The sequence below is a fragment of the Pholcus phalangioides genome, unplaced genomic scaffold (genome assembly GCF_987345545.1).
Source record: "Pholcus phalangioides strain wild (caught in Gottingen) unplaced genomic scaffold, Ppha-v1.0 ptg000007l_1, whole genome shotgun sequence".
Lineage (NCBI taxonomy): Eukaryota > Metazoa > Arthropoda > Arachnida > Araneae > Pholcidae > Pholcus > Pholcus phalangioides.
In genome coordinates, this window is record NW_028301600.1 from 6,317,890 (window position 1) to 6,335,479 (window position 17,590).

Here is a 17,590-nt window from a genome sequence, read left to right on the forward strand (position 1 = left end):
ACCTCATTGGGCATTTTGTCTGTTGTGGCCTTTGTATTTGTGTTTCAGTTGGCTCCAGCATTAATACTGGGAGGGAGCATTGATCCCACACATATGACCCCCCTTCCTCCACATCTCTGCCCATGGCTCTTTGAAACATTTTTACTCTTTGAAACTTGAAGTGTGATAGGGGCTCAACAGTAATTGATATTCTTCAATGGCATTCATTAACGCTTTAAATGGTTTTTAAAATTTCCTTGATCCTTATTATAACTGCCACAGAAGAAATCAATAAAATTTTTAGAAATTGCCTCCTATTTTCACAATTTTTTTTCCAATTTTGTTCAATGAAATTGCTCTTCCCCCTCCCCCCAAAACTGAGAATAATGATGGGGGAAAAACAAGGAAGAGAAATACTCTTTGTATTCTATTACTTATTCTATACTCGTATTTCTATACTACTAGGAAAACAATAGACCCTCTCTTCCGTTATCAAACTCGGAACAAAAGATGACTCTGCCCACTGGCAGTTAATGAACAGGTTGGGGGATGCAAAACATGTTTGAAGCAATAATAAAAGCTTTTGCAAAAAGCAGATGTGGATCCAAGGTTATGTGTAGGGAGGGTTGATGTGGTGATAAAGTTTGTTGGTTGAATGAATTCTCTCGTTACAAGCCAGACCAATATTTCCCATTTTATTTGGCTCTTGGGAAGTGTGATTGCCCCCCTTCTTGATCTGGGCTTTTGTCAGAGGTGGGAACAGAAAAGACATATCTGAAGCTCTAAAGAAGTCAACATTTGGATGAGTATCTTGTAGATCTAATTGCTAAATGTAAAAGAATCAACTAGTAATGTAGATCCAAAATTATCATGTAGTTTCAATGAAATAAAGTTATAGTTTACTTTTTTCTATTGCTTTATATTTTTATTTTACATTCAAAATTTCTTTTACTCATTGCATCCTCTATGGTTATTAACATTTTTTTCTGCTTGGTAGTAGATATGAGAAAGATATGGAAACTTTACCAATTCAATGCAAAAGATAGTTGCATATAAAATTAATTTCATTCAAGAAATTTTTATTTATATAATTCATTCTTCGTTTGAATACCATTTAATTTATTGGTGTTTAATTTGCTAATATAAATTTCTGAACTACAAAAACATCTTCTTACAGTGATGAAGGTAACATGCCTATCACATTGCAAGTTTTAACTGATCTTGGTTTTAAATATGCTCGTATTGGGGATGCAGAAATCGTAAAGCAAGTTTGCTGGATTGTATCTGCTCGTGGAGCTTTGCTAGTCTCAGTATGTGAGTATCTCATTTCTTGAGTGAGTATTATTGTGTGAGTATTATATTCTTTCATCATGAATTATTTTCTGCATTAATTATTTTTCTAATTGTGTATTTTAAAAAAATTATTAATTGATGTAGGTATTATATAAGTAAGGAATACTAGCAGAAAGTTTGCAAGCTGCTTAAATTTTAATCTGACAAAACTCTTGATGGAATTTGCATATTGTCAGTGGGCGCACACAAGGCTAGTGTTACACAGACTTAGGAATATATATATATTGTCACGTGGTTGAATTGTGATCACTACTACAGTTGCTATGTTAACTTAATTACACATTTGTTGTATTTAAACTAATGTAATTATGCAATTAAAAGATAATAATTTGCAGCAATTATTTTTTTGCTAAGCAAAGATAACATGATTTTTCTCACAGGTTTAGCAAGCCTTTTAAGACGAATGGACAAGGAGTTTGTTGCAATAGCAATTGATGGTTCATTGTACAAAAAACACCCTTTCTTTCATGATTTGATGACAGCTTATATAAAAGAGCTGGCACCAAAGCACAAGGTATGTTTTATATATGTTAAATATATTGTATGTGATAGAGCTTTGCTTTGTTTGAAAACGTTAGTTGAAAATGTATTTGGCATGTAGACCCATATCTTGCTTTGCTACATTTCACCTTAAGAAAAAGTTTACGTCTTCATTCTAGTGCCACATGCTTGTTAGATGTGTTTCAATGTTACTCTTTTCTGAGACACACTGAGCAGAATGTGATCCTAGGCTCGACTGTGAATATTGTTTGGTTTTATTAACACTATAACCCCTTTCATTTTGTTGAAACAATTTATGAACATCCTTGTATACATATAGTTTGCATTACATTTACTGTTATGCATATTTGACAATTATTTCTGTTTTGTTTTATTGTTTTGTTTTTTGCATCACGTTTCTCATCTGCTTATTTTCCATCTAATTTTATCTTCTTTTCTTTAGCTATTCCAATACATCTTTTGTTTTTCTACTCCACTGTGACTGAACTAATGCCTGTTCTATTAAAATAAAAATGTCACAGTTCCTTTTTGGCAAGAGATATTTTGCTATTTAAATTTTTTCTCCAATGAGACAAAAAAAATGTGTGTGTTGGCACATTTCCAAACATTATCAACACTTTTTAGAACTGGCTGTGAGAAGCAGAAAATTCACAAAGAATTACAGATTCCGCTCGTGTCGAACTAGTATTTCAACTAGATTGCAAGCAATAAATGATAGTGATTTATTGATTAACGTAAAATGATGATTGTAAATTTTCAAATTTGGTACTTTGGTCAATTTGAAATTAGTAATTTGGTAAATTTGAAAATATTGAAAGAATCTTTCAACATCAGTTAGTAGTTAGGAGAAAAAAGATGAATTTTTTCGTCATTCACAAACTTATTTTATTGGTTAAGGATAACTTAATCAAAATATGATAATATAATTATAAACAGTTATAAAATCATTATACTATATTTGGTGTTTCCAAAGGCTGTAAAATCCATCAAAAGTAAATATCATACCAAACATATAGTTGACATGCATCCATTTTGAGACCTGAAGGGATTTTCAATATTTCAGATCCATCCAACAGGGTGATTATTAATTATAAAAATTATTAATTTTACGAATAAAAAAAACTGATATTTATATATACAGTGAAACCTGTCTAAGACACTGTATGAGACGGAAACCTGTCTTGAACGGAATAAAGTAATAGTCCAGTGGATAATGAATGTTTTTTTCTATTTTTTTTTCAAACCGAGCACAACTCAAGTCTATCACCATCTATGGGCGATTTACTACTTAGTGAGTTGTGCCGGAAGTGTAACTGTTTGTGCATAAGTCTGAGTGCTTATGCAGTGTTGGATTTTTCAGGGCTGCCATCTATATTTAAGAAGTGAAGTGAGTGATGTGTTATGACTGAATTATATTTTTACTGTTTGTATGTCTGTTGCTCTCTGTGGCGAAGCTTTTTAAAGGGGAGATCGGCTCGCATTTGCGCCTTGAAGTTGGCAACCACAGAAAACCAACTTCAGTCAATCACTACTGTGGGGTTCGAACCATGGGCGGAGATAGGGGGGGGCGTGGGGCATTGCCCCCCCCCCCCCTTCCCCCAGCATCAAAGGTGAAGTCAACTGATCTAATGTATATATGAATTAACATCATCATCATGCCCCCCCCCAGACTTCCAAGTCTATCTCCGCTTTGGTTCGAACCCGGGACTTCACAACTCGAGTCCGTCACTATGACCACTTGATCACCACAGCGGCAATTATGTTAAACTGAAAGAGATGCTGGCAAACATTATTATCCTTAATAATATAAATTATATAATATATATATACAGTGAAACTCTCTCCTCCAAGACGGCCCCTTGGCATTCCGCAAAAAAGTGACCATCTGCAGAGGTAACCGCCAAATAGGGGTTGTATGACAGGAAAAGCACATTTCAGGGGGCGTGTCAAAATTACGGTTTTCGATGTCAGAAAAAAATCTTATGCTTAATTTACTTATAATGACCACAAAGCAAATATATATACAGTGAAACCTCACTACAACGATACTCAATACAAGGATAAATCCCTCTACAATGGTATTTTTTGCAAATATTGTTTGGAACAGCCTGTAATGTTAAACTTCTCTCTATACAACACACAATATCCTTTACTATTATAAACTCCTCTATAGCAATATTTTTTAGGAGGATTTTGAGAAACCGATACAACTTTTATTATTTTTATTTATTTTTCACTTGAAATATCCTTTATTATATTTTTTAACTTGTGTCACATGTTTCAGTTCTTCCAAGGACATCTAATGATATCGGTGTTCGGCATCACTTAATCACCAAAAATTTTCATTATTGCTGCTTTTTGTGCGATACACCAAAGTGTATTGCGATAAATCCCTTTACAGGAGCAATACACTTCTAACAATTTCTTTTATCAGTTAATCAATTAAAATATTTTGCGGCGAATAAATATTCAAAAGCGTATTTTTTGGTGACACTGAAAACGTCAATTTGGAAAGGTTGCCAACAGCAGCATAAATTTGATGACACATGATGATAATTTTGACTGTCAATTTAAAGATAATTCCTGTACAAAGATATTTTTCTTGGTTCTCTGTATCATTACATATATCGAGGTTTCACTATCTTATGCAGAACTTGAAATACCAGATCATCCGATCAATTCCTTGATCTGTATTATCCGGGATCTGTTCTTTCTTTATAGCAAGTACTGTACATGTTCTTTCTTTTACTCCCTCACTGTTGTTTTACTGAACCTCTGAAGAAAGTATCCTCAAAGCCGAAACTTCCACATCCTTTACCTGTTCAGTAAAGATCATAGACTATATTGGTCTGGTTTACCCTGTCACCCCGAGAGCAAATTTTTAAACTGTCTCACCAGCTAGCAGCAACTGTATAGCATTAGCATTTGTCATCCTATTTACAAATTTTTCCACTGTATGATAGTGTCATGAGCAGAAAGTCTGATTGATCTGAAAAGGTATTTATGCTGATGTATAAAGATTATAAGGCTATTCAAAAAGAACTACCAGCTCTGAACGCACTAAGAAGGGAAAAAAACGCACAAAATTTTTTTTAAAACTCTTATCTACAAGAAAGTGGCCGCGGGTAGGTTGGCCGCTGACCTCATATAAAGGTGGCCGCGGAATGGGGATGATTTTTGTATTATGTCTATGGAACCTATTTTCCATTCCGAGGAAAACTGGCCGTGAAGGAAGGTGGCTGGGGAATAAGGGTGGCCGCCTATAGTGAAGTTTCACTGTATATTATTATATAATATATACTGTATATTATTATATAATATATACATTATTGTGTAATATATAATTAAATAGCATTATTATCCATAAAATAAAATATAAAAATTATCCATCGCATAGATTCTTGAAAAAAATATAGTAGTATCTTGTGATGTGCTGCTGGAAGCCGAACATGAATTCATGAAATAAATTATTTACTTAGTTTTCTTGTATTTAAAATGTGTGCATTTTTTTTGTATTACAGTTTGATTTGATTCTTGCTGAAGATGGCAGTGGGAAAGGTGCTGGGCTTGTAGCTGCTGTTGTGAGTCGCTTGGATTCGGCAGAATTGTCAGAGCTTCATGCATAAAAACAATGCCATTGAATTCCTTCTGTTTTTTTGTTTTTTTTCAATTCAAACAGCAGTAAAGAATAATTGATACTTGTATTATTTGTAAGTACAATAAAACCTCTATATAACGATACTCTGCAGATCAAGAAAAAATATTTTTGTAGAGGGAATTGTCATTAGGGGTGTGAAATCCAATTGAAACAGCAAAAAATATGCTTTGTCAACCAAAAGTCTGGTCCCGCATGGGCAGAGAATTTTTCTCGAGCTGCCTCTGATTATCATTATTTTGAGAGGCACACGTTATTACTATGATGAGCTACCAAATTTATGCTGTTCTTGGCATTATTTGTACCAGTAGAAAATGCACTTGTGAGTATTTATTTGCATCAAAAAAATTATGATTAAGTAGTTAATAAATTATTAAAATTCAGTTAGATGTTTTGCCCTGTAAAGAAGTTTACTGTATTGTACTTTTGTGCACTACTCGAAAAGTAGCTTCACTAAAACTTAATTAACACTTTCAGGGGTACATTGCGCAAGATGCCAATGTTATTGGATGCTCTTGGAAGAAAAGAAAACTGGTTAAGAACTTAAAAATATATTGAAAGTGATTTTTCATCAAATGTAGTGAAATATTGTTTTAGCGATTTCAAAACCTCTTCAAAAACAACATTATAGAGGAATATATCGTAGTATTGAGAAGAATTTAAAATTTTACTATAAGATAATTCCAAACAAGGTTTGAAAAAATATTGTTGTAGAGAAATTTATCATGATATCGAGTATCGTTGTATCAAGGTTTAACTGTATATTTAAACACATTTTTTTCTTTTGGATTTCTTACTGTTTGTACATTGAAGTTTTCTTAATAAAAGTTTTATATGCGAAGCTAATCGTATGCCCTTTATATACAAATACAATGCCAAAACAAGCAAAATGCCCAACGAGGTGGTTGAGAAAAGGATACCCATAACAAATATGGATGTCATATATTTCAAAAATGCAATTAAAAACAACATATATATATACATGATGAAGTATTATACAATGCCCATAAGAATACTTATGGTTGTCTAATTCTAAGTATGAATAGCTTCTTGATTTACCCCAACATGTTTATCATATTTCTTTTTAAACGTGTCAATTGTGTTAGAATTTACTACCTCCAGGGGTAAGCAGTTCCATTTATTAACAACCCTATTAGAGAAAAATTCCATGCGACACCATAACCTCGCATTGTCCCTTACCAATTGATACTGGTGTACCCTTGTAAAAGCAGTCGATTGACAGTGTACTAATAATTCATGGTCCATCCCGTTGAAAATTTTGAACACTTCTATCATATCTCCCCGACACCTGCGTTTATCCAATGTAAACATATGTAAAAAATAAAGTCTCTCCATAACTCAAGCCCTGTGTGCCAATAAGGACACGTGTAGCTCTTCTCTGCACCCCTTCAGCCAAGTCTATGTCCCTCTGTAGGTATGGTCTCCAAAACCTCACATCATACTCCAGTCCAGGATGAACTAAGCCTCAGAAAAGCAGAAGAATGACTTTAGGAGAATGCAAAGAGACCTTTTTGAAAATGAAACCAAGCATTTTATTTGCTTTTTTGACCACCGCTGAACAATGTTCAGAAAACCTAAGCCACTTGTCAATGAGAATTCCCAAATCGGTGACCCTAGTTGCATTCGGGATGGTGACACCATTCAACTCGTAAGAGAACTGTGGGTTGTTCGAACCAAAATGAGCGACCATGCACTTCTCAACGCTAAACGTCATGCTCCATTCATTTGCCCATGCTGCAATCCTGTTTAAGTTGGTCTGGAGCAACTCCCCATTGCTTTGATTTTTCCGGATTACCCCCCATTAGCTTCGCGTCATCTGCGAATTTGCTACCAATCCTATAAATACCCTGATCGAGATTATCGATAAAAAGTGAAAAAAGTATAGGGCCAAGGACACTTCCTTAAGGGGGACCACTTGTGACACCTGTCCAATTAGAGAATTCACCATAACTCGTTGCGACCTATCTCTTAACCATGATTCTATCCAATTCAGCAAGTTGCCCCCAATCTCGTGTAGACGACTCAAGAGTTTACAATGTTGAACCCGATTGAATGCCTTCTGGAAATCAAGGTAAACAACATCTACATTTTTGCCCTTACCCAAAGCCTTCTTCACGTGATCATAGAAGCAAAGGAGGTCAGTCACACATGACTTTCCCTTCTTGAACCCATGCTAATTATCCGACAATACATTATTCTCCTCTATCCACCTCACAAACTGCCTTTTGATAATGATTTTCGAGAGGGAGCTCGTCAAACTCACAGGACGATAATTGGACACAACTTCTCTACTGCCCCCTTCAATATCGGAACACCATTAGAAGTTTCCAATCCCTTGAGACAATACCCTCAGCAACACTACTCCTATATATCTGTGTGACTGGCCTCAACAATTCATTGGCACATTCCCCGAGTCCCCTGGGATATATGTCATCTGGTGCTCTGCTTGCACATACATTTGTTAGAAGATTTAGGACCTCACATCATCCACTTGAATATCGTTGAGGATTTTATTACCCCCAATGCAACTCGTATATTGAATATCATTATCTCCATTAAAAACCAACGCAAAAAAGTCATTGAAAGCACTACACATGCCTACATCACTCTCTAACCTAGACCCTCCTATTGAGAGGGGCCAACTGTCCCCTTAGATCCATTATTGATCTATCTAAAAAATGATTTTTGATCAGGGCCAATGTTATCTGCCAACCTAGATTCAACTTCCTTTTTACTATCCCTTATCGCTTTCTTCAACACTCTTCTTTTATCAGTAAACAATGATAGGTCACCTCGTCCACTTTTATACTCCCTGAATGCTCTTTTCTTTTCAAGATAGAGGTTACGCACGCTATCCGTGAACCATAGAGGGTGCGATGTACAAACACGCCTTTTTTGAACAAAAGCTATGACAAGGAATCAGTTATTTTCCGGATATTATGCTGAGGTGAGCTCGGAAAGAAAAGTCATCATGTCTCCGCCGGGACTCGAACCCAGGCCCTCTTGCATACCGGGCAAGCATGCTACCAACTACACCACTGGAGACACATGAATCTGCCTGCCATCTATATCACTCTAAAAGCTATGACGTCGTGCAAAACAGGACAGCTTCGTACTAAATTCTTCCCACTGACTTATCACCTCGACTGATTTCAACTGGTAGTTGAAAACTTCCGCTAACCGTTCTCTCAAATCATCAAAGTTAGTTCTCCTAAAACAAGGAACTAGTCTTTTGTTATCAACCTTTACCAGAAGAAAAGTTCCAGAAAAAACTAACGACATGATGTGATGACTGGAAGGAAACTCGTCCTTCACCAAAACATGTTCAACAAGATCCTCGGAACTAGTGAGAACTAAATCCAAAATAGCAGTACCCCTTGTGACGGGGCAGGAAATCAACAGGCTCATTGGCTGTTTTCTTCTCAGGTTTTGTAAAATATCTTTTGTCAAACTTTTATAATGTAGCCTGGCCAAACTACTATAAACGAACGAGTATTAAACGGAGACGAATATTATTATTTTGAAATTTTTTATGTTTGTTGTTTCAAATTAATATGCATTTGAAATTGCATATTTAATTCACTAATTGTTAAAATTCAATATAAAACGTCTCCTGAATAGCAATAAAATGAACTTTTGTCAAAAGTGGCTTCTGATACATGCTGGTACAAAACGTTATCGAGCACCAAAGTCTCGTATTGATCTATAGCTGAAAGGTTCTCCCAATCAATACCCGGGTAATTGAAATCCCCTAATATGACAACCCTCTTACGCTTACACATGTAGGAAATTTCATAAAGTTTGGCCGAGGGCGCCTTAAGCGAGGGTGCAAGGGGTGCGGTGCACCCGGACGGCAGCTTGTAAGGGATGGCAGCGCAGACTTTAGTTAAGACTCCAAAATTTAACACAGTAAAAATTTACATGGCATCACGCTTTGAGTCATATCTCGACAACGGAAACGTTGAGAAAATAGACGGGGCCTGTAATACTAGAAACAAGAATGTAAACTATTTTAGCGGCTCGAAGACGAAATCTGTACTCGTGCGGGACCTATTTTTTGCGCCTCCTGCCTATTGTCCCCACCCCATAGCTCCTACATCGTGCGTCAGGTCCCTTAGGCTGGAATCTTTCGCTTTACCCAAGCCAGATTTTCTATGGGGAGGGGGGGGCCCTTCTACAGTTAATTTATAGTGTGGAAAAAAACCAAAATTATAAGGATTTAGTCCCGGGCTCTCAAGCTGGAGCCCTGTCAGCCCGACCCTTGGGGGTTATGCCCCTCCCTCACTACTTAACAAAACAATTCCTACCAAAAAAATTCTTTCGCCCTTTCATCTCGGATTTTGCGCCCCTCCAGTGCAGACAGAAAATGTTCTTTGATTTTTTTCGACTAGTGGAATTTTTTTTACCCATTCATATCGAATTTAGCACCCCTCTTGAACGGCGCCAGTGTAGCCGCAATGGGGCGCATGGCCAAGCGCCGCTCCTGTATTCTTATGGCAAGTGTGCATTGTGTTTTCGTCACCTATGGCCCCCACATAAGGGCGGGGCTGACAGAGCTCTAGCCCTGGGGCAATTCCCATAATTTTTTGGCTTATTCACACTATAAATTAACTATAGAAAGTCCCGTGAGAAGTCTGACTGAGGGGCTCACAAAAAGATCCCGGCCTAGGGGCCCTGCTCTGTGATGGGGGGTGCCATGCCCTCACCCAGAACTTGTTCTAGAATAGTCAAATGAAGCAAAAGAAAAATTCGGCTTCTCACTTGGCCGGTCCCTGGAATACCAGAAACACCTTTGAAAACATTTCTTAGTAAACATAAAAAAATCTCGTTACATATTTTCACAGGATAAGTGATGATGCCTTACAAAAATAAGTGTTGTTTCAAGGATTAAGTTATCTGGCATTATTAAAAATGGTAAGATTATTCTGGAATTTAAAAAAAAAAAAATCTACTTCAAAAGCAGGACGTATGGTCACGCAGATTTTGCCCAGTAAATAATATGATGTGTGGCTTTCTTCTGGAAAAAAATCAGGTTTATCTCGAGGCCTTCACTGAAGCCCTGTCAACCTCCTGTCAGGGTTGCCATTAGGGGCGGCATATAAAGCTTCGCACCCGGGCAGCAGGTAAGCTCGAGCCACCCCTGACTTTGGCGATGTAGTTTGGATCCCTATTCGGTGGATTGTAACAAACCCCAACAATAAGTTTGTGACGCCTTTTGTTTTCAAGCTCAACCCATATAGTTTCGATAACACTTCTCTGCACGTTACACTCTCTAGCCTTCAAACATGACTTCACGTATATCAACACTCCGGGTCTAGGTCAATTCGTCGCGCTCCACTTGTCGCGGGACAATTCGTCGCAGTCAATTTGTCGCAGCGTCAATTCGTCGTGCTACAAACTCGTCGTGGTGTACAAATTTGTCGCAGGCTCATTTCGTCGCGGTACAAATTTGTCGCAGGCTCATTTCGTCGCAGTACAAATTTGTCGCAGGATCATTTCGTCGCGGTACAAATTTGTCGCAGGCTCATTTCGTCGCGGTACAAATTTGTCGCAGGCGTATTTCGTCGCAGTACAAATTTGTCGCAGGCTCATTTCGTCGCGGTACAAATTTGTCGCAAGCTCATTTCATCGCGACAAATTTGAATTGCTTTAAAATTCATATGTTTGTTGTGATCTTATAAATAGGGTAGGTGCTTTAGGCGTAAAAAATGGAACTAATTTTTTTTCGCATTTATTGGAAATGTTCCCCCTGCCCATCTGTTTTAATTTTTAACAAATGAAGGAAAGTATTCATTGAAGTCATTAAATTTTTAAAATTTAATTTTTACCATATAAGCCGCATCTCTGTCGGGATTTCCATTTCTCGCAGTGAGGGATGTTGAACAGCTCACCCAAATAAAAAATTGAGATCAAATAAATTTTTAAATTTTAATTTCCACCGTATAGGCCGCATTTCCCACTTTTTGTCGGGATTTGAGTCCCTGAGTACGGGTTTGAGTCCCTTATAAACAGAATGAATGGCGATTTTCAGCTCCCCCCCCCCACCTCCTCAATGTTTCCTTCATGTCGGCACCTTTGACTGGCCAAGCATGCCGGAAGTGTTTGGAACTTGTGGGTTCTTGTCTTGATCTTGAAGTAGGAAATTTTGATTTCTGAATCATTTCTCTGGGTGCTCATACCCATTCCATAAAGTACCCTGGGCACCAACAGCATGTCTGTCTCTGACACCACTGCAAATGTCAATTGATTTTTGATTTTTTTTTCAACTCTAAAGTAACAACTCTCGAGTGAAAAGAATGAAATCAGACTTTTAATTAAATCATTATTCTTCATGTACATGACACTCGAAATTAAAATTACAATATCAATTACATTTAAAAATTTAACTGCATATAAAAGTTTAATTATATTTGGAAATTCGGTTATAAAAATTTGAAATGTTAAATAATTGATTTTTGCTGTGATAAAATTTCAATATCATGTGGAAAAATTTCGGTTTGTATGATATTCCCCAAATTACAGTGAGCCTATCTTTAACGGTAAATTTCTATCTGCCCCATTACAGTATCTCCATAAGAACCTGAAATATTTAATTAATTAATAATTCAATTAAATTAATATTTAATTTTCACCGTATAAGCCGCACTTCCCGCTTTTGTTGGGATTTCTCACAGCGAAGGGAGTTGGGCGCAGATCAAGGGTAGAAATGTACAGTGCTTTTTATGAATGACGATTCGATGAAGTTTTCATAATGCCTACAGGATCAGCACCGACAAAGGCAATGTAATCACCAATAAAAAAAGATGACTATGGGTCAGTCAATAGATATAATATAACCATTAATCTTATGTTTATAATCAGTCGCATATCTTTGGCTGGCTTGTTTGAATATTTTCACATAGTTTTCATTAGCGTCTAAGCTTTAGATACAAGGCTGGTGTGCTTGGTCTACGGCTCCAGTCAACGATTAGTAAAAATTTCTTCTTACAATACAAGTGAATTAACATTAACAGACAATGTAAGATTATTATATTCAGAGGTATATTTCCTAGGTGAGAAGGGGATATGCGGGCTTTATCCCAAGATGACAAGTTCAAGTGAAAGGGCGTGACCAAAATTAAGTAATTGGTGATCAAGAACATGAATTAGAAAGGGAGAAGGAAGGCAAGGTTTGAATAGCCCACAGGTGGGAAAACTATAAATCCGCCTCTGATTATAGCCTACATTTATTAGGATAATTTTAATTTTAAAAACAATTCGTATCGTACATATAAACACTCCACAATATCTAAACTTTTATTTATTTTCAGTGCTTTGAGTATCATTTTATTTACACTTATATACGTGAATATCGCAGTAAAAACCCGATGATGATTTATAGAATAATTCGTGATGGTGTTTTGAACTACCATAATTTTTTTCTTTTGTTTTAAAGATACATAGAAGATTTCAATTTATTGCAATTTAAATTGAATTCAAACAATTTAATTTAAAAAGTACTACATTATTTTTTGTCATCCGTATAATCTGTATCTCTCTTTAAGATACAACAAAAAACTCAAATAAAGAAAATTAATAATAGTCTAATTCATTTTGAATTGCATTAAAAATTTTTCTAATTTTGGAACATGAATTATGGAGGAAAAACTTTTAAACACACACGTAAACCAGCATATCATTTCCACGTTCGGTTTTGCAATATTCGATGTTTATGCCAACAGAAATATGTAGACCGAGCACACCAACCTTGTACCAAAAGCTTAGACGCTAATGAAAACTATGTGAAAATATTCAAACAAGCCAGCCAAAGATATGCGACTGATTATAAACATAAGATTAATGGTTATATTATATCTATTGACTGACCCATAGTCATCTTTTTTTATTGGTGATTACATTGCCTTTGTCGGTGCTGATCCTGTAGGCATTATGAAAACTTCATCGAATCGTCATTCATAAAAAGCACTGTACATTTCTACCCTTGATCTGCGCCCAACTCCCTTCGCTGTGAGAAATCCCAACAAAAGCGGGAAGTGCGGCTTATACGGTGAAAATTAAATATTAATTTAATTGAATTATTAATTAATTAAATATTTCAGGTTCTTATGGAGATACTGTAATGGGGCAGATAGAAATTTACCGTTAAAGATAGGCTCACTGTAATTTGGGGAATATCATACAAACCGAAATTTTTCCACATGATATTGAAATTTTATCACAGAAAAAATCAATTATTTAACATTTCAAATTTTTATAACCGAATTTTCAAATATAATTAAACTTTTATATGCAGTTAAATTTTTAAATGTAATTGATATTGTAATTTTAATTTCGATGACCTTTCTGCATTGACAAAAATTAATTATTTTCAGTTAACTGCGTGTACACTTTTGTTCATGTTTTTATTTCACGTGTAAGACAAAAACCTACATACAAGCTCGCGTGGAACATGTACAGTGAAGAATCGACGGTTCGACGAATTGATTCTGCGCTGTAATATATAAATTGACGTCACGACGAATTGACACGGCGGAAAACTTGACGAATTGGAGCTGCGACAAATTTGTACCGCGACGAATTGACTCTGCGACAAATTTGTATTGCGACGAATTGACACTGCGACAAATTTGTATCGCGACGAATTGGAGCTGCGACAAATTTGTACCGCGACGAATTGATACTGCGACAAACTTGTACCGCGACGAATTGGCACTGCGACGAATTTGTACCGCGACAAATTGAGGCGCGACGAGTTGAGCGCGACAAGTTGAGTGCGACAAATTGACCGGCTACGATTGAATCTTCCGACTTCAACCAAATACTTCTGAAATATCCAGAAATCACAAGCCCTTCTCTTTTATCTGATAAGACGGAGAATATCACAGTATTCCACCATATTGAAACAAAAGAGCCTCAGTATTTTCTAAGCCGAGACGCTTATCTACCGAATTAATGTCAGTAGCACAAGAGTTCGAATTCATGATGGCATAAGGTATCATTAGACCTTCTAGAAGGCGAATGGAGACCCTGTGGAGATTTCCGTCGATTGAATGCTATCACAGTACCAGACCGTTATTCAGTCCCTCACATCCAGGACTTCACTCAACTATTCCACGGCAAAACCATCTTCTCAACCTTGGACCTCACACGGGCATACCAACAAATTCCGTGCACCCAGATGATATCCCAAAAACAGCTGTCACAACCCCTTTTGGATTGTTATAGTTCGTCACTATGCCATTCGGCCTCCGCAATTCTGGTCAGACTTTCCAAAGATACATTCACCAAGTGTTAGCAGGGTTGGACTTCTCTGTTCTATACTTTGAGGATATTCTCATCGCTTCCACCAATGCTGAAGAACATACACACCACCTCCATCAGGTCTTTGACCGTTTAAAACAACATGGCCTCAAATTGAATCCAGCCGAGTGTGTTCTTGGTAAGAGTGCAATCAGATTTTTAGGTTGCCTCATTACCCCTCCAGAGTCTCTCGCTACTTTGAGAAATGCAAATCCGACTTATCCCAAGCGGCGACTCTTGCATTCCAGGCCCCTAGGGCAACAACTCTCTGGACTACTACTACACCATACATGCACCTCGTCCATATTCCTCTGCGGAACCTCTAACGAATTGGTACATGTTGGAATGTGCGTGTCCGCGTTGTGAACCTAATGTGAAGCTTGTTTCTGTGTAATGCTTGTTATAGTGCTAACATCTGCCTCCTATTTTTTCGAACTATGAGTGATTTTACTGTTGTGTAGGCCTGTTGCTCTCTGTGGCGAGAATTTTTAAAGGGGAGATAGGCTTGCATTCGCACCTCGAAGTTGGGAACCACAGAAAACCAACTTCAGCCGACCACCACTGTGGCGACTGTGGGGTTTGAAACCGGGCCCTCGCGATGAGAGTCTTTCACTATGACCACTCGACCACCACAACGGCAAAAAAAGAGGAATGCAAAAACTCTCTGTACTGTGGTCGATGCCTCAGACATTGCCATCAGAGCAGTTCTTCATACTCACGAAAAGGATGGTCCTAATCCCTTAGCATTTTTTTCAAGAAAACTGTCCCGTGGAGAGCAAATACAGCACTTATGATAGGGAGCTCCTTGCGATTTACGCTTCTATCAAATAATTCTATCTGAGGGTGACCGTTATAAACAGGGGTTAAAAATACATAATTTAAATAGGCTTTTTGCCGGGATATTTTACTTGGCCATAAAACGGAGTGACCATTAAGAGGGATTATACCGTATTTCCATCATCAAGTTTTCGAGATACGGTAATTTTTCGGTTGTCCTTAAACTTTTTTCCAACACCTTACTTAGAATTAGAAAAGTATCCAAATAACGTGTAGAACTCAGATACGCCATTCATGTTGCAAGGGATTGTATACAGAGCATCCATAATTAAAAGACCCTATTTTAAAGTAGCCTACAGGGGAAACCAGTCATAAGAAAAGTGTGAAATTTTGTGGAGGACTTCATGAAGTGATGAGAATTTGTTTCAGGGTGAAAAAATAGGTGCGCATGTCACCACCAAAGAGCGTTTCACCTTGAATACCTGTAGTAAACATGTAAATTTATGTGATATCACGCGCAGCTGTTATAAAACTTGGAAATACTTGCGGAGATCTTGTTTCTAAATGTGTTTACTGCTCACAATGACCATCACTTTACGAGATCGCGCTTTCTTGGTCAAATTGTTTTACCAAAACAGCAATTCCGCAGTAACTACTATACGCAAATATCGACCTTCGAAGAGGATTCGAAAAGGTCCAATGAATGTTAAAAACCTTCGGAGTATAACGAAATTTGAAACTACAGGATCGTTCGCTGTTCGTCCTTGAAGAGGAGGAAAACCCGTTTCTATAGACGCAGTATAGCTTTCGCTTCAGGTGCAAGAGGACAGAGCTTCAAATTCTCATGGTAGTGTAGGGCATGTAGCACAGGCGTTGGATAGGCCACGTTCAACTGTCTATAAGATCATGCGGAATATCCTCCGATATTATCCGTACAAACTTTCACTTGTGCACCGGTTGCTTGCACATGATTATGACTCTCGACTTCGGTTCTCACTGCAGTTTCTAGCTCGCGTTGAGGTCGATTCAGAATGGCCTTGGAATATCCTCTGGACAGACGAAGCGCATTTTCACGTGGATGGTGCAGTCAATACTCACAACTGCCGAATTTGGGAACCAGAAAATCCGCACGCTATCTTCGGGGTTCCGTTGCATTCGCTAAAAGTGACGGTATGGGTGTGGATTTACTGCATCATTTATTCTCTGTCCATACTTCTACGAGGAGTTACGTTCTACAGGCCCAGCAACATGTTTGATCACCGTGAAGCGATATGCATTGCTGTTTCAGAACGAACTTGTTCTGGCTCTGCAAGCACGTCCCTGCCTTGCAGACACAATCTTCATGCAAGACGGAGCTCCTCCATACATTGCAGTGTGTGTTGAGAATGTTATCAAAACACATTTTACAGAAGAACGTGTCATCAGCCGGCACTTCCCTAATCTATGGCCTCCCCAATCCGTAGATCTTAATCCATGCGATTTTTGGCTGTGGGAGTATTTAAAACATCTGGTAAGTCGTGACAATCCAAGAACTTTATCTGACCTTAAAGGCAGCATTTCACGCCACGTGCTGAATACTTCCCCGCACACGTTTCGGTCAGTTGTAGAACATGCCATCTTGCAATTTCACATGGTATCTGAAAATGATGGCCATCATGTGGATCATGTTTTACTGCAGTAACAATTGTAAATGTGTTTAAGAATTGTTAAAATTCTAAACGTTTGCCTAAATGTGTCATTTTTAATAAAACGCCCTCTGAAGGTGACATGTGCAGCTAATTGTCCCCCCTTTGAAACAAATTCCCATCAGTTCATGAAGTCCTCCACAAAATTTCACAATTTTCTGATGACTGGTTTCGCCTGTGTAGGCTGCTTTAAAATAGGGTCTTTTAATTATGGACGTCCTGCAGTTATAAAAATAAAATAAATTAAATTTTTATACAAACACACTGTCCTCAAAAACCCAGCTAGAAAGTTGTTGCCCTGTCTCTCTTGTGGCCAACA

At 37.5% G+C, this 17,590-nt stretch overlaps 1 protein-coding gene and 1 non-coding gene across 2 annotated transcripts in view; one reads left to right on the plus strand and one right to left on the minus strand.

Annotated features, from left to right (window-relative positions):
* LOC149084844 (hexokinase-2-like) overlaps window positions 1–6,332 on the plus strand; it is a 59,069-nt gene extending 52,737 nt beyond the window's left edge. The window contains exons 10-12 of the mRNA XM_089232579.1: window positions 1,157–1,293; window positions 1,713–1,846; window positions 5,355–6,332. Of these exons, the coding sequence (XP_089088705.1) occupies window positions 1,157–1,293; window positions 1,713–1,846; window positions 5,355–5,459 (376 nt within the window). The 3' untranslated portion in view covers window positions 5,460–6,332. The remainder of the gene's footprint in view (window positions 1–1,156; window positions 1,294–1,712; window positions 1,847–5,354) is intronic.
* Window positions 6,333–8,481: 2,149 nt separating this feature from the next.
* On the minus strand, window positions 8,482–8,555 carry TRNAT-GGU (transfer RNA threonine (anticodon GGU)). Its single transcript has one exon. It is a non-coding gene; the product is annotated as a tRNA-Thr (tRNA).
* Window positions 8,556–17,590: the final 9,035 nt, after the last annotated feature.